General features: G+C 35.8%; 1 protein-coding gene across 2 annotated transcripts in view; it reads left to right on the top strand.

Moving 5' to 3' along the window:
* The window catches only part of Dzip3 (DAZ interacting zinc finger protein 3), a 67,462-nt gene that overhangs the window by 24,330 nt on the left and 21,615 nt on the right, over nt 1-21,517 (top strand). The window contains exons 10-19 of one of the 2 annotated variants that reach the window (XM_055593809.1): nt 610-711; nt 1,862-1,954; nt 2,945-2,997; nt 6,232-6,308; nt 10,057-10,674; nt 12,180-12,212; nt 13,708-13,877; nt 16,925-16,969; nt 19,383-19,408; nt 20,125-20,290. In XM_055593809.1, the coding sequence (XP_055449784.1) occupies nt 610-711; nt 1,862-1,954; nt 2,945-2,997; nt 6,232-6,308; nt 10,057-10,674; nt 12,180-12,212; nt 13,708-13,877; nt 16,925-16,969; nt 19,383-19,408; nt 20,125-20,290 (1,383 nt within the window). The remainder of the gene's footprint in view (nt 1-609; nt 712-1,861; nt 1,955-2,944; nt 2,998-6,231; nt 6,309-10,056; nt 10,675-12,179; nt 12,213-13,707; nt 13,878-16,924; nt 16,970-19,382; nt 19,409-20,124; nt 20,291-21,517) is intronic. The other variant, XM_055593817.1, reaches the window with a different exon arrangement.

Genomic DNA, 21,517 nt, shown 5'->3' with positions numbered 1-21,517 from the left:
ATAGATAGATAGATAGATAGATAGATAGATAGATAGATAGATAGATATAGAGAAACACATAATGTGTATACATGTACAATAATAAGTAAAAGATGAATTTGGAAAAAAAAGGGGACAAGAGTATTGTAGATGAAGTGCTTATGTATGAATTTCTCAAAGGCTAAGATTATAAAAAATCTATTTTTTTCTACTTTGTAATGAAAAATGGTAGAAATTGAGAATAGTGACACATATATTTAGAAGTAATGATTCTCAGGGCTTCTATTACTAAGTAAATGATTGCTTTTGTGACTCTTTGGGTGAGTGAAGAGGGTAAATGTAAATAGTTTTGATCTTGTGATCTCTGAATCAGAGTGTGGCTATAAAATCACAGGACAGGGTGAAAATTGTCATGCAGGACAGGTCAGATCCTGCTTCTGAAATAAAGTGGCTAACATCACAGCTGCAGGCTTCTCTATATAAGTAGGCAGGCGGAGCGATGCAGTACTCAAGGCTGTTCTTGGCTTTGATGCTGGGGTAAGTTATATTAGTCCTGTGGTTCAGAATAGCTTCAGGGTTCCAACCAAATGAACTGCATGTAAGGAATTTCTGTATCTATCTTTTTCCAAGGGATTTTTTCAGCTAATGTGCAGTAAAAGTTGCTGTATTTACTTCCATAAAATATGTTGGAAAAAGTTCAAGAATTTAAAGTACCCAGGAGAAAATGACCAGGTATTGCCTTCTCTCCTTTCTTAAAGCTGCCATACCACAGCATATCACTTCCTCTTTCCCTTGTCCTTTTTGTTGTCTTCTTTTCATTCACTCTCCTTCCTCTTTCTTTCCCTCCCTTTTACTCTCAGTTCTTTCTGGTGGTTATCTTCTTGTCACTCTTAGTTTAATAGTTTCCATCTGTTTTTAAAGATGGAAAATGAGAAATGTAGTGTTTAGATAGGAAATTATTTCTTTTTAGTTATGTTGGTCATGTGATAAATTGAGTTGTTTACCACTAACATTAAAGTGAAATTCAGGGCTCTATTCTTTATTATTTGGTTTTTTTTTTTTTTTTTGGAAATAGTTGCTTTATGACTTTAAGTTCTACAAGTTTTATATTATGTAAAAAAGGAAAAGCCTTTCCCCAGTTTTGGTACAGTAGAAAGACCATTTATGGAGGTGGCAAATTTGAGATCAAATCTAGTTTGAGCCACTTACTAGTTTTATTACATTAGACTGGTAACTTCATCACCACGATTAATATTTCTAAGCTCTAAAATGATGTTAAAGTGTACATATTTCAGTGTGTGTGTGTGTGTGTGTGTGTGTGTGTGTGTGTGTGTGTGTGTCAGAATGCACAGACGAGAAGTAAACTGGCATTTCATGCTCTAAAAGTAAAGCATAAAAGGCATTACTACTCATATTTAAGTTATATATAAATTCTTTTGAGTTCATATAGTTGATGGAGCAATTGATATTTTTCAGTAGTAGACAGAAAAGCACAGGAAATAGAAGTTGACCAGAGGAAATTGTAAGATCAGATCCAGAGAATTCATGGTTTTTATTCTTCCCTTTTCTCTGAGACCCTTAAGTAGCTTATAGAAATTCAGTACTTTCTGAGCTCAGTCAGTACTTGTCATTAGAGCTTTCCACAGTTAACATCTACACTTTAGGCTGTAATAGAGCTCATTAAAGGGTTGAAGTCTAAATAATGTAATTAAATGTTATGTGATACATACACATTGATAATATAAAATACTTCGACCATTCTTAACTGTTTACTCACATCCTTCAGTTTGTCATATAACATTATCTGCTTCATTTCTTTTGTGGCTCAGAATTGTACAGAACTGATGCTCTATTTTTACTGTTTTTCTATGAACAATTTTAGAGTTTTAGTGGGAAAAAATGTTTGAAAGAAGGATGTGCAGGTGACATGGTAAGGATGCTGCAATGTGATGTGCCTGGAATTGTCAAAATTTTGGTGAGTGCTTTTTCTTCTGACATTTTTCTTCCCAACCTTCTATGTAGTACTATTCTTGCCATAAAATTGATTTGTTAGCAATAATAATAGGATCCTAACTCTATTTTAGTTTTGGTGAGTAAGCTTCCTGCCCTTTGTAGTCTTCTTTTACTTGGTATGTTTGAGTCATCTTCAAGTATAAAAAAACTAGAAATAGAAACAGGTAAATATATCATCAGTGAACTGCTGTTGGGTATGTAGACCAAGAGTGATAACGTGGGATAATTTAACTACTTTTTTCCATCTTAAATTAAGAATAGCTTTAGAAGTTTTGAATCAATTTTTTCTCTTTTGGTTGACCTGGGAGTTGAATCAGGGGACTCAGGCATGCTCAGAGTGCACTCTACTGCTGAGCTATATCTCCAGGCCCTGAACCTGTTTAGTCTGTAAATAACTTTCTAATGTTTGTTTAACATTGCATATATTACCTGTTAAATAAAGCATAGTACTCATTTTAGTTTTTTTTTTTTTTTAATCTAATGAAGTTTGTTGGATGGAGAGAGAGAAAGAGAAAAAGAGAGAGGGAGAGAAATGTGGGGGGCCAACAGAGGGAGGGGAGAGAAAGCAAGAGAAAGGAAGAGCAAGAGAGCAAGAACTACATTTTAGTTTTTAATTAGGATCATATCTTAATTTTTTTCATTTAAGGTAAATAGACTAAAATTAGAATTATGAATGAATTTTATTTTTATTATTTATCTAATTATTTATTGACTTATGCTTCTATATTTTAACATTTGGCATTCAAACCATATGATAATGTAAAATTGGCTGCTTTTAACTATGGTTTATTTGAGTGGTATTTTTTTTTATTTCTTAGTTTTTAATTTTGTCATTTGTTTTACAGTCAATGTGATTTTATTCTAATTTTCTTTTTGTAAATGTGGAAGCTAAGAGCTTATGGAATTTTGAAAATTGAACTATTTTAGGGCTTTTTTTCCTCATTACTTGCAGTTTGAAGTGGTGAGAAAGGATGAATATGTAACCATTGAAAATTTAGGAGCAAGGTAAGCTTGAAATAAAATACTCTGTTACTTCTTTTTTTCTTCTGAGCATGCATGTGGTTTAGTTGCTGATTCTGTGTCCTGTCAGTCTTAGAGTACCTATTTAAGAGTATTCAGTAAGAAAAAATATAACAAATTCTCGTTGTTACCCTTCTTTTCCTTCTTCTGTGGATATTTACATTTTAAAACAAGGAAGGAAAAATTGTATGGTTGCCACTCAGTGTAAAACTAATCATTTCCTGAACACAAACACATTTTTTAACATAATGTAAGTTTATTGTTACAATGAAAAAACTTTATTTTTCAAGGCTGTGTAGGCCTTAAAGCTTATGGTAAATTTAAAATCTTTCTATTTCTCAGGTGAGAAAAACATGTTGCTGAATAACATTGATGTGTATGTTAAGCAACACCTTTATAGAGGCTCAGAGTATTGCTATTGAAATTAGAAGCTACAATAAAAAAAGGTTCTTCCAACCCATCCCTTCTTTTTTTTCTTACATATTATTTGTAGGGGGGGTACAAACACACACATGATCTGTATTGAATTGATTTTTTTGTGTGTGTGTGTGTGTAGGGTGACAGATGCAAATATTTTTCTATATGTAGGTGTCCAGTTTTTCTTTTTGTTGTTTTTGAGATTTACTTGTGTTTTTGTTTATTGTTAAATTACATGTATATGTAGTGTCTGTGTAGGTATGTGCCTGTGTGAGTACATTTTTTTTAAGTTAGCAGATTTTTTAATATTTTTAAAATTTATTACAATTTTGTATACCAGGTGTAACCCTCTCCCTCATCCCTCTCAATCCTGCCCTCCATTCCTCTTCTCTTCCCATGACCCTACTCCAGTCCACTGATAGGGGAGTTTTCTTTTTTTTTTTTTTTTAATTTTATTTTTTCTTATCAGTTACATTTTATTAACTCTGAATCCCAGCCGTATCCCGCTCCCTCATTCCCTCCCAATCCCACCCTCCCTCCCTCATCTCCACCCTGCCCCTTTCCAAGTCCACTGATGGGGGAGACCTCCTCCCCATTCATTCGATCCTATTTTATCAGGTATCTTCAGGACTGGCTGCAAAGCCTTCCTCTGTGGCCTAACAGGACTGCTCCTCCCTTGGGGGGTCGGGAGGTCAAAGAGCCAGTCATTGAGTTCCTGTTAGACATAGTCCTTGTTCCCCTCACTATGGGAAACCAATTAGTTACTGAGCTACCATGAGCTACATCTGAGCAGAAGTTCTAGGTTATATCCATACGTGGTCCTTGGTTGAATGTCAGTCTCAGAAAAGACCCTGTGCCCAGATATATTTGGTCCTTGTGGAACTCCTATCCTTTCCCCATCATACTAACTCCCCTTCTTTCATATGATTCCCTGTACTCTGCCGAAGGTTTGGTCATGAGTCTTTGTATCTGCATTGAAAACACTGCTAGTTAGAGTCTTTCAGATGCGCTCAATAGACTCCTGTCATACGTTCAATGCACATCCCATCTGTCTTTCTAAACGAGGATTGATCATCTTACCCCATGTCCGCTCTCTTGATTATATTTTTTAGGTGTATAGATTTCATTATGTTTATCATATCTTATAGGTCTATATAAGTGAATATATACCATGTTTGTCTTTCTCCTTCTGGGATATTTCACTCAGAATGATCTTTTCTAGATCCCACCACTTGCCTGCAAATTTCATGATTTCCTTGTTTTTGATTGCTGAGTGGTATTCCATTGTGTAAAAATACCACAATTTCTGTATCCATTCCTCCGTTGATGGACATCTGGGTTGTTTCCAGGTTCTGGCTATTACAAATAAAGCTGCTATAAACATGGTTGAGCAAGTATGCCTTTTGTGTACTTGAGCAAAGTTTGGATATATACCTAGCAGTGGTATAGCTGGGTCTTGAGGAAGCACTATTCCTAATTGTCTGAGAAAGCGCCAGATAGATTTCCAGAGTGGTTGTACCAGTTTACATTCCCACCAACAGTGGAAGAGGGTTCTCCTTTCTCCACAACCTCTCCAGCATGTGTTGTCACTTGAGTTTTTCATCTTGGCCAATCTGATGGGTATAAGGTGAAATCTCAGGGTCGTTTTGATTTGCATTTCCCTGATGACTAAGGATGTTGAGGATTTCTTTGTTTTTCTGCCATTCGATATTCCTCTGTCGAGAATTCTGTTTAGCTCTGTTCCCCATTTTTTAATTGGATTACTTGGTTTGCTGCTTTTCAGCTTCTTTATTTCTTTGTATATACTGGATATTAGTCCTCTGTCAGATAAAGGGTTAGTGAAGATTCTTTTCCAATCTGTAGGCAGTCGTTTTGTTTTGATGATGGTGTCCTTTGCTTTACAGAAGCTTTTCAGTTTCATGAGGTCCCATTTATTGATTGTTGCTCTTAGAGCCTGTGCTGTTGGTGTTCTGTTCAGGAAGTTGCCAATGAGTTCTAGGCTGTTCCCCACTTTTTCTTCTAACAGATTTAGAGTATCTGGTTTTATGTTGAGGTCTTTGATCTACTTGGAATTTAGTTTTGTGAAGGGTGATAAATATGGATCTATATTCATTTTTCTGCATGTAGACATCCATTTGGACCAGCACCATTTGTTGAAGATGCTGTCTTTTTTCCATTGAATGGTTTTGGCTTCTTTGTAAAAAATCGAATATTCATAGGTGTGTGGGTTTATTTCTGGGTCTTCTATGTGGTTCCATTGATCCTCCTTTCTGTTTCTGTGCCAGTACCATGCAGTTTTTATTACTATTGCTCTGTAGTACAACTTGAGATCGGGGATGGAGATACCTCCAGATGATCTGTTGTTATACAGGATTGTTTTGGAAAATCTGGGTTTTTTGGTTCTCCATATGAAGCTCAGAATCTTTCTTTTAAGGTCTGTAAAGAATTGAGTTGGTAGTTTGATGGGAATTGCATTGAATCTGTAGATTGCTTTTGGCAGGATGGCCATTTTCACAATGTTAATCCTACTAATCCATGAGCACGGGAGATCTTTCCATCTTCTGAGATCTTCTTCAATTTCTTTCTTCAGAGACTTGAAGTTTTTCTCAAACAGGTCTTTCACTTGCTTCGTTAGTGTCACCCCAAGGTACTTTATGTTATTAGTGGCTATTGTATAGGCTTTCTCTTTGTTTTCAGATTATTTCTAGGTTGAGAACAAAACACATAATGTTGTTTATAGTCCCAAAACTTAGTCTAACTATTTCATTCTTTCATTATAACATTTTATTTTTCTAATTGCAGTTACAAGAAGTTTATGTCCCTGGAATTAACTGATACTGATATTAGGCCGAAATTCAATTTAAAATTAAATACAAAAGGTATTCCTTTTTTATATATATTTTTATATTATTAACTTTTTCTTTACTGTCTGTAAAGTATCATTTTGTTGGCAGTTGTGAAATTATTTTATGGTTACTATTCATAAGTTTCAGGTTTATAACACCAAATAGTACTTGCTGCATATTAGAACTCATAGACAAAAAAATCAGCAAGAATATGGCTCTCATATTACTTTGGCATTCTGTGGAGAAATGCTAACTCTGAAACATGTTTGTGAGTATACAGTAATATTTGTCTAAGGAAAGTTTTCATCCAACCCTTTTCTTGCTACATTCTCTCTTAAAATGTGTTAGCAATTAAAATGGAAGGAATGTACATTTTGGAGCATGGAGCAGATTGCTCTAAATCCACATACCAATAACTCTTTAGGGTGTACTAGGAAGTAGTCTGTTTAGCACTTGGAAACCATATAGGTCCCTCTTCCAAAAAACCCAAGAGATGTTGGGGTCAGCCTTTTTTACTAGGGAGACTAGATGTCCCTAATGGTAGCCTGCTCTGCATTTGACAGTTTAAAGAAGGCCTTCTGACACATTTACTCTTAAATTGTGTTTTCACAGTGCTTAATATCAAGTATATTAAGCAAAGTTATTAATTAAAAAATCTCTTAAAATACAAACCATGAAGAATAAAATAATAAAGCTAGTTTTTATGATAAACATTTTATTACTTATACAAAAACTACATACTATCATTGATTGAATTCTCATGACTTTCAGCTTGCTTTCTTCTTGAAGTAATGTTTAAACTGGAAAATACTAAATAGTTTAGTCTGCCTCATTCCATTTCATTGTTTAAATACCAGTGTAATTACTCAGTATATTAGGTCATGCTGCTTAAATTTTATCATCTGGTGATTAAAAAAAAAGTCAATCAAACAAACAAAACCTCAGGTGTCCATTCAATGGGTAAATTTGCAATGGTCCCCAGGATTCTGCATGACTCATAGGTCTCAGGTAGTTGCTAATACTTTTGGTCTGTGGACTGCACTTTGATTAGCAACTTCTTTTTTCTTTTTTTTTTTTTTTTTTTGTTTTTTTTGGGGGGAGGTCCAAATTTTTATTTTTTATATTAATTACAGTTTATTCACTTTGTATCCCAGCTGTAGCCCCCTCCTTCATTCCCTCCCAATCCCCACCTACCCTTCCTCATCTCCTCCCTACTTCTCTCTAAGTCCACTGATAGGGTAGGTCCTCATCAGAACTGGCTGCATTGTCTTCCTCTGTGGCCTAGCAAGGCTGCTCCTCTCTTGGGGGTGGGGAGAATCAAAGAGCCAGCCATTGAGTTCATGTCAGAGATAGTTCCTGTCGCCCCTACTAGGGAAACCCACTTGGATACTGAGCTGCCATGGGCTATGTCTGAGCAGGGGTTCTAGGTTATCTCCATGCATGGTCCTTGGTTGGAAAATCAGTCTTAGAAAAGACCCTTTTGCCCAGATATATTTGGTCCTTGTGGAGCTCCTGTCCTCTCCATTTCTTACTAACTCCCCCTTTGATATGATTCCCTGTACTCTGCCCAAGGTTTAGTTATGAGTCTCAACATCTGCTTTGATACACTGTGTAGCAACTTCTTAGCTAACTATGTTGACTAGTATATATCTGAGCTATCTAATATGATAGACATCAATATGTAGTTAAATTTACTTTAACATCAAATAACCTTTTATTTTTTATGTATGTAGAATTTAAGTATCTAATCTTATTTTTTTCTTTTTTAATTTACTTTACATCCCAAGGGTGCCCCCTCTCTCCTCTTCTTCCAGTCTCCCCAATCTCCTTCTCCTTTTCTTCCTACTCTTTCCACCAGAAAAAGGGAGCCCCCTCTCTCCTCGTATCAACCTTCCCCAGCATGTCAAATCACATCAGGACTGAGCATATCTTCATCCCCTGAAGCCAGGCAAGATAGCACTGTCAGAGGGAAGTGATCCAAAAGCAGGCAATAGAGTCATGTTAGAAACAGCACCACCCTCCACTCACCAGGCACCCCATGTGAAGACCAAGTCACCCATCAGCTACATGTGTGCAGGGGGCATAGGTCCAGACCATGCATGCTCCTTAATTGATGTCTCAGTCTCTGAAAACTCCCATAGGACTGGGTTAGTTGTCTTTGTGGGTCTTCTTCTGAGGTTCCTGTCCTCTCCATGTTCTTTTATCTTTCCCCAACACTTCCACAGGACCCCCAGAGCTCTACCTCATGGCTTGGCTGCAAGTCCCAGCATCTGTCTCAATCCTCTGCTGGCTGAACACTCCCAGATGACAGTTAAATTAGGCTCCTTTCTGAAAGCATAACAAATTATCATTATTACTGTCAAGGGCTGGCTCTTTACCCTGGGGTGGGTCTCAGGTTGGGCCAGTTATTGATTGGACTTTCCCTCAAACTCTGTTCCCTCTTATCCTTGCACTTCTTATAGGCAGGGTAATTTTTGGATCCCAGGTTTTGTCAGTGGATTGTTGTTCCCCTCCTTCCACTCATCTTGCCTGCCTAAGAAGTGGTCACTTTAGTCTATATGTCCTCTTGTTAGAAGTCTCATATAGAGTCACACCCATATCCTCCTAGGAGCCTACCCTGTCTCAGGCCTCCAGCTTTGTAAAGAGATGTCTCCCCTTAGTTTCCCTTCTTGTTCCGAGCCTTCTCTGTGCCACCCCCGTTCTCCCCACATCTGATCCCCACTCTCACCATTTCATCTCCTGCTCAGTTTCTGTCTTCATCCACTTCTGCTGTCTATTCTATTTCCCCTTCTGAGTGACATTCAGACACCTTCTCTTGGGCCTTCCTTGTAACTTAGCTTCTTTGGTTCTGTTGATTGTAGTATGGTTATCCTGTACTATACATCTAAAATCCACTTATAAGTGAGTACATACCATGTGCATCTTTCTGGGTCTGGGTTACCTCACTTAGGATGATCTTTTCTAGTTCCATCCATTTGCTTGCAAATTGTATGATTTCCCTGTTTTTAATTGCCAAGTTTATTCCATTGTGTAAATGTACTACAGTTTCTGTATCTGTTTTACAGTTGAGGGACATTTAGGTTGTTTCCAGTTTCTGGCTATTATGAAAAAGCCACTATCAACATAGTTAAGCAAATGTCCTTATATGACGAAGGATTTTTGAGTATTTGACCAGGAGTGGTGTAGCTGGGTCTTGAGGTAGAACTATTCCCAGTTTTCTGAGAAATTGCCAGATTGATTTCTAGAGAGGATCAAATAATCTTTAAAGCTTAGCTGTTGGTCACTCAGAAAATATTATTCAGTGAATGGTAGACTGTGCATGTACCAATTTTGTCACAGTACTAGTTTGGGACAGTACTAGTTTCATGGAAAATAAAAATAAAATTATTTATATAAATTATAATTAAAACTAGTAATTACTATTCCTGACTAATCTAGGATTTCCAGAACTACTTTGCCATTATGTTCCCAAAGTTAATTTGCTTAAATAAAATCGTAGATGCATTGAAAGCCTTCTATGTTAGAAGAATCTGCAATTCCTTCTAGCTAGGAGCATGCTCTTTTTGTCTGGAGTTTTTGATAGCTAGACAGAGAGCAGCATGCTTATTGAGCACTGACTATGGTAAAATTCCTCTGTACTTTATTCCTTGAAACAATTCCTGAATTCCTGCTCTATAGGAACATAGGGTGCAATGTGAGAGACCACAAAAAAAAAAAAAAAAAAAGCAGAAAAAAAAACCATTAATGTGGATTGTTTTGACTTCTCCAAATTCATTTTCAGATGAAATGCCTATCTTCAAACTTGATTATAATTATTTCTATCATCTGCTTCATATAATTATTATTTCTGGTACTGACATTGTCCGGGAAATATTTGATGAGGCTATGCCACCCACTCTTTTGAAAAAAGAGCTGCTTATACACAAGAATGTGCTGGAACCCTACTACAATCATCTGTGGACCAATCACCCTTTGGGTGGATCATGGCATCTGCTTTATCCCCCAAACAAGGAGCTACCACAGTCCAAACAATTTGACCTATGCCTCTTATTAGCGCTCATTAAACATCTGAATGTATTCCCTGCACCCAGAAAAGGCTGGGATATGGAACCACCGTCTTCTGATCTCTCTAAGTCTGCAGACATTCTCAGGCTCTGCAAGTACAGAGATATCCTCCTCAGTGAGATTCTGATGAATGGGCTCACTGAGTTACAGTTCCATTCAATTTGGAAAAAAGTTTCTGATATTCTTCTGCGCCTTGGGATGAAACAAGAGGATATCGACCAAGTCAAGGAGAATCCCATTGAGAATATATCCCTTGATTATCATCAGCTGTCAATTTATCTAGGCATACCAGTACCAGAAATCATCCAGAGGATGTTATCCTGCTATCAACAAGGTACTAAATGATTACTTACAATAGCCAGAAAATCATTTTTGAGTGTCTGTTCTGTGTTCTATTTAGTGTTTTAGAGCCTTTTTTCATTATGAAAAGACACTGAGTTTTATGATACTAGATATTAGAGAAAATTAGAAAGGAATCCTTGAGGTATAATTTAAAAGCCTTAAAATATATTTATATATGTATATGTATATAAAATGTGTGCATACACACACACACACATTTGGGTAGAAGGCTCTGAGTACTAATTAAGTCTAGAGCATTTCAAGCTATTTTCAGTTAAAGAGCTTTATGGTCAAATACCTTTAACAGAGGCTTTCATGATGCCTTTTTATCTCCTTTCTCAATTATTAAAGTTTCAGTTTTCATTTACAGGTCCAGCAACATCCATTATCCCCACAATGTCTGCATGAATATTATTTCTTTTTACTTTATATTTTTACTTTTTACTTTACTATTTATTCTCTAGGGCCTAATAAAGCCTGTTATATATTGCATATGCTCAGTAGACTAATAGACAAGGACAGGGTATGGAGTTGCGACCAGGGTAATCTGGATGTCTTGAAAGGCTCAAACCTTTAGTGGAAACTTTATGTACATTTCATGAATATCCCTTCATAGTCTTAGACTATAAATAAAAATTGCTGCTCAGTTGAAAGTGCTTGTTGTGGTGATCGTGGCTATACAGCTGCAACTGATACATCTGTTACATGACTCCTGCACCCAAGACCAAGGGAACATTCCAGAAGAGGGGCCAGAAAGATCTAAGAGTCAGAAGACCAAGAAAATTGCTGCTAGATTGTGTTTTATAATAATGACAGAGACGCTTCACCTATGACTCCTTAACAATATAACTAAATCAAGAACTGAAGGGTACAACACAAATATACATGCTAGTGTGGAAAGAAAAAAAAATATCATAGGCCCCACCTCTAGACAAAGAACAGTATACAACTAAGGGACTGATGAGAGTTGGAGAAATAATTTTTCCCTGAAATGAGTTCCCTAATTGATTGTGCAGTGTAAGATGGTAAGCGCTGAAGTCACATACAAGTAATACTAAGTGGATTGAGCAGGTTTATTTATACACATGCATATATGACAATAAGTGCTAAAGAAAGAGGCTGTGATTTCAAGAGGAAGGAAATGTGGAGGAGCTTGGCATAAGGGGGAGGGCAGAGAAGGGCAAGATGATGTAATTGTATTTCACTTTAAGAAAATAAAATGTTTCTTGATGTTCTGAGACTAAACTATTATGAAATGTCTTTAAAAGAAACAAAATAAAACCTTTTGCTTCTTAAATCAAGGGTTTCTAGCTATTATTTGGTAGTCTAGATTGTACCTTGTCTAAACTGCATTAGTGAGTAGTGCTGGTTTTTTCTAAATAGTTATGGAATAAATTAATGCTCTGTAAAAGTTTTCTGGCTTTTGTTAATCCTGATTAGATATTGGTTGTTTGTTCTTGCAATTACAATCTATTTTTTTTTTTCTGTTTGCCATAGGAATTGCTCTACAGTCAATAACAGGCACTCAGCGTAAGTAATTTTAAACTCAAAATGCATAAGTGGCCTTTTAACACAGAATCCCTAAGGCATAAATATGTTGTTGACATGTGTTTAGATAAACTATACAATAAATTTTTCTGTACTTCATTCTTTGAAACAGTTCCTGCCCTACAGGAACATAGGATGCAATACGAGAGACCTGAAAGCTTAGAAAATCATATGCTCAGCTTACTGTTGTTCAGCTGAACCTCGTATGCCTTAATCTAACTTGAATTAAACATTTGCCACAAGGCTTACCCAAGGATGATGTTCAGATTTTCATGCTCAGTACTTTAGAGGGTTAAAATGCCTGTCTGCTCTGCTTGCTTTTCTCTGCTGTTTTGTGTGGCTTTATTGTATTTACAAGCCAAGAAGGACAGTAATGAATTCCTTGCTATTTTTCACTTCCTCTTTTTTAATTGTTTTTTTTATTTTTGTTGTTGTTGTTCTTGTAAACAATGTTGCCCAAGATATGTCCAAGCAAACTTTCTTGTATTAGCCTTTCAAGTATCTGAATATTTGACTCCCTGCTTGGTTTAGTAAGTCCCATTTGGGGGCTCCAAACAATAATTTGGGTGTGGGGAGTGAGGAGATTGATCAGTGATCAGTGGATAAGAGCACTTGCTAAGGACCATACTTCAGTTTCTATCACCTCTATCAGGCTGCTCACAACCACCTATATCTCCAGCTCCAAGAGAATTCATACTTTTTTCTTGCTTCTGTGGACATACACACACACACAGTACAAGCATTTGCATGCACACACAAAATCTTAAATAAGTATAAATTAAAAATGTAATTTATATTCTAAACTTAAAATGATTCTTTAGAAAACAGTACCATGGGTCTGCCTGAGGTTAAATGTTGGGACATCTCTGAGGAAGTTGTAAGAGTGAATGTTTGGGACAATAAGAAGAGCAAAGATTCAAAGAATTAATAATATGGCACAGTTACCAATCTTATGAAAAAATAAGGGAAAATGTATGTAGCTTTTGCTTGTTTTATATTTTATATTTATATCCTATAAAATAATAATAGTTGCACTTCTAATTGGGTCGATGGCCGAATTTAGTACCGTAGTACTTAGATTGTACTTACATTCAAAAGTACCTAAATCTACTTGAAACCTACAGAAATATCAATGCAGTTTCATAGTGTTTTGGCTTTCACTAATTGGTTCCAAGCTCATTTGCATGCCTGTTAATTGTGGGTAAATAGGCATTGCAGTTTTTATACAGCAATAGCAAGAGTTTGGGTATGATTGTTGCCATGGTGAAAATTTAGAAGTCAGAGGACAACTTGCTGGAGTTGGTTCCTTCCACATGGAAATGTGGACTCAGGGAGTCAGGCTCAGGTCAGTAGGCCTAAAGGCAAAAGCCTCTAACCACTGCACTATCTTGCTGGCCTAGCAGATATAATTATAACAAAAGTCTAAACTTTTTAACACTTTGCCACTAGATTTTGAATTTTTCTCTTTGTTATTTAGGTATTGACATAGAAGAGTTACAGAATGATGAAGAAGAATTGAGTCCACCTGTGATGGAATATAATATAAATGTGCAATCAAACACTGAACTACAGTTAGCAGAAATAAATAAAGAAATAGCCTCAATACCTAGTGAATCTTCAACAGAATCTATTAAAGATCTCCAAGAGGTAGAAGGTTTGATATTTGACTATGGAGAACATACTTGGCGCTTTCACATGTTGCATGTACGACACCCAGAGCATTGGAGGCAGTAGTGTTCATACAGAGCCCGGCTAGGAGTGATTCCCCATTCCTGTAGCTTCTTCAGTAATGATTTTGCCAAAAGTCAAGCACTGTGTTAGCTTTTGTAGTGAATTTTGTAGTGCCAACCAATAAAAGTACACTTTAGAAGGAAAGAAAAGAGATAGAAAAAATAAGAAAAAGGAGGTATTTTAGTACCTCTAACAGAAGAGGAGTTTAAATCAGCTAGATAAAATCAGAGTGCTAAGCTGTTAGCTACCTTATAGACTCTTAATTTACTCTTGGGCTAAAACTTTTTTAACTTTATGGACATAATTGTTGCTCTTTAAAAAGTTTCCTAATCATTTGTTTTGTTATTGTTGTTTTATTTTGTTTGTTTGTTTGTTTGTTTATTTTTATTATTTTTATTTTTTATTAATTACAGTTTATTCACTTTGTATCCCCCCATAAGTCCCTCCCTCCTCCCCTCCCAGCCCTGCCCTCCCTCCCCCTTCTTCTCCTTGCCCGTCCCAAGTCCACTAGTAGGGGAGGTCCTCCTCTCCTTCCTTCTGATCTTACTCTATCAGATCCCATCAGGAATGGCTGCATTGTCATCATCTGTGGCCTGGTAGGGCTGCTCTCCCCTCAGGGGGAGGTGATCAAAGAACAGGCCTATCAAATTATGTCAGAGGCAGTCCCTCTTCCCATTACTATGGAACCCCGCTTGGATACTACGCTGTCATGGACTACATCTGTGCAGGGGTTCTAGGTTATCTCAATGCATGTTCCTTGGTTGGAATGAGTCCCTGGGGAGACCCCTGTGTTCAGATTTTCTGGTTCTGTTGCTCTCCATGTGGGGTGCCTGTCCTCTCCAGATCTTATTATTTCCCACTTCTTACTTAAGATTCCATGCACTTTGCTCATCAATTGGCCTTAAGTCTCAGTGTCTGCTTTGATAGTCTGTAGGGCAGAGCCTTTCAGAGGCCCTCTGTGGCAGGTTCCTAACTTGTTTCCTATTTTCTTCTTCTGATGTCTATCCTCTTTGCCTTTCAGGATGGGGATTGAGCGTTTTAGTCAGGGTCTGCTCTATTGATTAGTTTCTTTAGATGTTCAGGGTTTTAGTAGGTTTATACTATGTTATATGTCTATATAGTGAGTATATACCGTGTGTGGCTTTCTGCTTCTGGGACAGCTCACTCAGAATGATCCTTTCCAAGTCCCACCATTTACCTGCAAATTTCATGATTTCCTTATTTTTCATTGCAGAGTAATACACGATTGTGTATATGTACCACAATTTCTGCATCCATTCTTCAGTTGAGGGGCATCTGAGCTGTTTCCAACTTCTGGCTATTACAAATAAAGCTGCTACAAACATGGTTGAGCAAATGTCTTTATTGTGTACTTGAGCCCCTTTTGGATATATGCCTAGGAGTGGTATGGCCAGATCTTGAGGAAGTGCTATTCCTAGTTGTCTGAGAAAGCGCCAGATTGGTTTCCAGAGTGGCTGTACAAGTTTACATTTCCACCAGCAGTGGAGAAGGGTTCCCCTTTCTCCACAGCCTCTCCAGCATGTGTTGTCCCTTGAGTTTTTCATCTTGGCCATTCTGATGGGTGTAAGGTGAAATCTCAGGGTCGTTTTGATTTGCATTTCCCTAATGGCTAATGACGTTGAACATTTCTTTAAGTGTTTCTCTGCCATTCGATATTCCTATACAGAGAATTCTCTGTTTACCTCTGTTCCCCATTTTTTAAGTGGATTACTTGGACTGCTGTTTTTCAGCTTCTTTAGTTCTTTATATATACTGGATATTAGCCCTCTGTCAGATAAATGGTTGGTGAAGATTCTTTCCCAGTCTGTAGGTAGTCGTTTTGTTTTGATGATGGTGTCCTTTCCTTTACAGAAGCTTTTCAATTTCATGAGGTCCCATTTATTGATTGTTGCTCTTAGAGCCTGTGCTGTTGGTGTTCTGTTCAAGAAGTTGTCTCCTGTGCCAATGAGTTCAAGGGTATTCCCCACTTTTTCTTCTAACCGATTTAGTGTGTCCAGTTTTATGTTGAGGTCTTTGATCCACTTGGACTTCAGTTTTGTGCAGGGTGATAAGTATGGATCTATTTTCATTTTTCTACATGTAGACATCCAGTTGGACCAGCACCATTTGTTGAAGATGCTATCTTTTTTCCATTGTATGGTTTTGACATCTTTGTCAAGGATCAGGTGTCCATAGATGTGTGGGTTTATTTCTGGGTCCTCTGTTCGGTTCCATTGATCCACCATTCTGTTTCTATGCCAGTACCATGCAGTTTTTATAACTGTTGCTCTATAGTACAGCTTGAGATCAGGGATGGAGATACCTCCAGAAGATCTTTTATTGTAGAGAATTGTTTTAGCATTTCTGGGTTTCTTGTTATTCCATATGAAGGTGAGAATTTTTCTTTCCAGGTCTGTAAAGAATTGTGTTGGTAATTTGATGGGAATTGCATTGAATCTGTAGATTGCTTTTGGTAAGATGGCCATTTTTACTATGTTAATCCTGCCCAGCCATGAGCATGGGAGATCTTTACATCTTCTGATATTTTCTTCTATTTCTTTCTTCAGAGACTTGAAATTTTTTTCATACAAGTCTTTGATTTCCTTGGTTAGGGTTACTCCAAGGTACTTTATGTCATTTGTGGCTATTGTGAAGGGTGTTGGTTCCCTAATTTCTTTCGCAGTTCTTTTGTCTTTTGTATACAGGAGGGCTACTGATTTTTTTGGAGTTAATATATGTGTTCTTTATTTTTTTTTCAGGGGTGGATTGAGATTAAATTTAAAGTAATACTTGTTTCCATAAAAAAAATGTAGAAAAATACAGTCTATGAAAATCCATAAAAACATCTAAAAAATAAGTATTAGAAGGCAAAGATATTTGTAGTTAGATGAAGTGTCGCATAAAATAATACATTGTACAATTTGAGTAGCATATTAAATACATGCTTTATTTTTATGTTTTAGGTGAAAAGTAAAACAAAGAAAAAGAAAAAAACTAAGAATAAAAAGGTGAGACACTGCACTGGCATTACAACAAAAGGATGTTTGACCGTGAATACCTGAAGCTTCCTCCAAGAACTCACAGTTAAATTCACTAACTTCAGTTAGTCCAGATGAATATACAAGTTACTCAAACCTTATTGAATATACATTTATAGAGACAGCTATGTATTTTACATATTGAAAAATCTTGAATTAGTCACTTGATAATTTTATTAGTTTCTGCATTCTGCTCCCATTTTTAAAATGCCTGATTTTTTTGTCATATCCCTATTCTATTCCAAAGTTTTTTTGTGTGTGTGTTTTGGGCTTTTTTGTTTTTGTTTTTAAGAAATCTTACATTGCCCATTCCTCAGTCTTCTGTCATGTGCAAAAAAGAAAATTCACGTTATGGATCCATTTGATCAAAACATCTCTGGTTTGCTTAGAGAAGTGTAAGAAAAACAAATGGGATTTTCTTAAATGGGGTATATGACTCATTTATGCAATGTAAACTTAGTGATTAAAGAAAAATTCTCATTTTTCTAATCTGGAACATACCTAAAATCTTGATACTTCTCTGTATCATCAACTAACTATAGTTTCTAACTACAGTCTGATTTGTTACTAGTCACTGGAACATATATAAACATTTTAATGACTAATGAAAGTAATGAAGAATATATTGTAAAGTATTAAGATTAAGACTAAAATAATTTTTATTTTATTGTGCTAAGTAAAATATCAATGGCATTCTCATTATAATAATATAGCATTTACTCAATAGTTATAAAAAATGAGTATACAATAAAATATGAATGTTTTTATTAATAGTTCCTATTTAATAACCTACAACAGCATTCATTAATGACATGTATTTTATAAGACAATGCTAAGTCTCAAGCTTAGCCAGCGTGTATTTATTGACTGCTTCTTTAACATTCTGTTTCTTTGCAATTTAATTTTATTAAAGAAATTGAGATACTTTTGAAATTGCTTGTTTTATTAAGATGAAATTTAGACATTAAAAGACAAATTATATGCTATATTTTATTCTTACTAAATATATACAGCAAGCCTTGAAGAGCAAGCCTTGAATTATATACGAATATAATTCCTGATTATATAATCAGGAATTCTTATGAAAATGGTTAGCATATGGAAGTTTGCTTCTGTTATACAAAGGATGGCAAGATCTCCTTGAGAAATTGTATCCTTTTCTCTTTGTTATTTTGCTTCATAACATATGGACCTAACAATGTAACAATAGCCCTAGAAATGCCTATCAGGAGTTATCTGGAAGGAAAACAATCAAATTTTACATCCCAGGCACAAGGGACAGTAAGGTAACTTTTAAATACTTTTAGAGATGGGACAATTTATTATATTACCTTTCTTTGGTTAAGTATTTATATTTAGCTTATAATTCATCTTCATTATAAACAACTCCACTGGTGATTAGTTTCTTATATTTTCCACCCAGATTTAAAGTAAGCAAAAGAAAAAAAAAGGACTTTTGTATTATGAAGTCATAAGAAATTTGACAGGAAATGAAACAAGCCCGTTAGTTTGGGTGGCCTCTGTACAGGAGAGAAATTGCAGACATTCCTATTAAGGGACTGAAGTGGATTGATGTGAAGTTTGCATGAAAAGAGTTAAAAGTGGACTTTGAGAAATAAACAACTGTACTAGGTGTATTCAGTATGAACAACTAAAAGTCTTTTCATATCAGGTATTCAACTCAAACCTTCAGGTATACTACAACCAAGGTAGAAGTCACTGTCTTTAAATTGTAAAAGGAAATTGGTATGAACAAGACAAGAAAACAGGGTTGTATGTACAAATTTGTATGTATGTACTTGTAAAGGAAACTTAGAATCAGACATAGTAGAAGTCAGTACTTCCGAAATTAATATTTCTAATTTAAGTTGTATTAATTTAAATTGTATGTCATTTAAGTGGGCTCTATTTGATATGTTGCTGCTATCATTTATTTTAGTAAACATAAAACTTAAGGATTTAAAAAAACTTTCCTTATGATCTCATCTGTATGTATAAGATTCTTCATATGTCAGTCTGATTTATTTTTTCCATGTAGATTTTCAAAAGTCCTTTTATTTAGCATAGAAATAATGGACATTACAGACACTGTTTCAAGGTTTCCTAGTAGGTACAAATTCATGTCCAATATTTACCTCTATTATTTCAGTAAGTGATTTTCAGAATACTAAAATTTAATGAGACACAAACACTATTTTAAAAGGGAAGTAGAATAAGTAGAAAAAAAATTTTTAAACCCACATTTTATCACATATAGTGTGGTTATCTATCTCATAGAATTCACATTTGAGTTTTATAGTTGACTCAAGATATATAATTACATACAAAATTGGGACAAGGTAGTTGATACAGATTACTAAGTCCTTGTGATGCTCTTTTTCAGGATAAGGACTCAGAAGAAGAACAAGCGTAAGTATTTAAAATTTAATTTTTTTCTTAATGTTTTTAAGGTATGTTTTGTCAATAATATATATTTGCTTTGGGAAGTTTCTAGAGAAAAGTGGTTCTTTGTCTTAACTGATATTTTCTGCAGGGTAGACTATTATTAACTTTGGCAGGAAGGAATCTTCTACAGTTTTTCCTGTAAGGCTACTTAATTGTCATCTAACACTGTCTCATTCAAAGACTGACTTGATGCTTACGAAAATAATTTAAAAATAATACATATAGACTAAAGCTTAACTTTTAAGGAGAGATCAATTATTATGTCCTGGACAGACATATGTACATCTTTTCTTTGGTTGGGGTAAATGTATGAATTGCGATAGTGTATTAAAGATGTGGGAACACTTGCAAACTTGTTTCAAAATACTGATTCCAGAGTAACTAATGTTAATAGCTGTAATTTGAAAAATAAAGCCTATTGTCTTATCATTCTTGAAAACATTGCCATGCACAATTAAATAGGTACCTTGAACAAGTCCTTCCTCTTATATGCTGATGTTCATTGTTAGTGTTCAAGAGAAGAGAACAGTGGGAGTGAGCACTGTCCAAACTTTGACCATGAGCCCTTCTAATACAGGGTATCTCGTGAGGCAGTATACTACTAACTTGAGAAGCAATAGCCTATGTTGAAAAGCGCTATACCATTGTGAAAGGTCATATTGACTGTGTCCCCACTGTAGCGCATATATGGTAGAAAAGGACGACCAGCTGGAGACAGAACAAGGAGATGTGCACACATTGAGCCCATACGTGAAAACTGATGCAAGTGATGCACAAGAGGATTCTGCCACTGAGGACAAGTTCTGTAGCCTGGATGAGCTGCACCTTCTGGACATGGCAGAGCAGGTGAGCCCTGGAGAAGGGTTAGCCCTACCGTCCTTCTTGTAGAAAGAGTTGATAATCTTGTTTTAGCCAGATTCTTTGTGCAGTATGTCCTTTTGAAAAGCCTAGCAGATTTTGCTGTTGTGAGAAGAAAAACAACAAAAATAGAAAGAGGAGATATTTTAAGACAAGAGTTTGAAGAAAAAACACCCACTGTCACTAAAATTCACATTTGTTCTCAAATCATTTCTTGACTATTGGGCAAACTCAAAAAAAAAAAAATGCATTTCTTGTAAAAAGGTTTCCAAAAAGTGTAAGGAGCAAGGAGGGGAAATGGCAATACACTAAAAACTAGCATAAACCTCACTAAGTCAAATGCCATTAAAATATATTTTAATAAACCAAATGTTTATTTTTTATTATTTAATTTGGATGCAACCATAAAAGATTTTCTGAAAAGCTCTAGTATGTAGTAGTTATTTTTCTGACTTCTTTTCTGGTAGTAGACACTGCTTGAAATGCTATATCTATAGGAAAATTATTGCTCAGAAAAGAAATTTATAGAAGGTAGATAAAGTATTGAAATGTGTGCCAGTGTACACACACACACCGTGCTTGAAGTCAGTGGTGAGCCACTCTCTGCTTTAAAATGCACATGTGTCACAATCAGTTACTCTTACAATTTTTTATAGATTAACTGAATTGGCATAGCTTTGGCTGTTACACTGAAATTTAAATATGGGACCATTAATGTTAGTACAGTAACCCAGAAAAACTCAAAATGAAAATCAAAATGTCACATACTTGCAGAAAATGTTTATTTACTTATTTAAAAACCACTGAGCCATCTGCAAAGGGCTTGTAAAATATGCTGTAGTGTGGTCCCCATCAGTATCCTGTTTATGGTATAGTAGCCAAAGTTGACCACTGAAATACACAACAAGGACATTGTTCAACCATATTCATAGAAACTTTTTTCATAATAGCCAGAACCTAGAAACAACCCAGATGTCCTTCAGTGGAGGAATGGATATAGTAATTGTGGTACACAATGGAATACTACTCAGCAATTAAAAACAAGGAAATCATGAAATTTGCAGGCAAATGATGGGAACTAGAAAAGACCATCCTGAGTATCCCAGAAACAGAAAGACACATGCGGTACATACTCACTTATAAGTGGGTACTAGACATATAATATAGGATAAACAAAATCTGTACATCTAAAGAAGCTGAGCTAGAAGGAGGACC

The sequence above is a fragment of the Psammomys obesus genome, unplaced genomic scaffold (assembly GCF_907164565.1).
Source record: "Psammomys obesus unplaced genomic scaffold, mPsaObe1.curated_primary_1811, whole genome shotgun sequence".
Classification (NCBI taxonomy): Eukaryota; Metazoa; Chordata; class Mammalia; order Rodentia; family Muridae; genus Psammomys; species Psammomys obesus.
The sequence above is the reverse complement of the archived record's forward strand: the minus strand, read 5'-3'. Positions and strand labels throughout refer to the sequence as shown.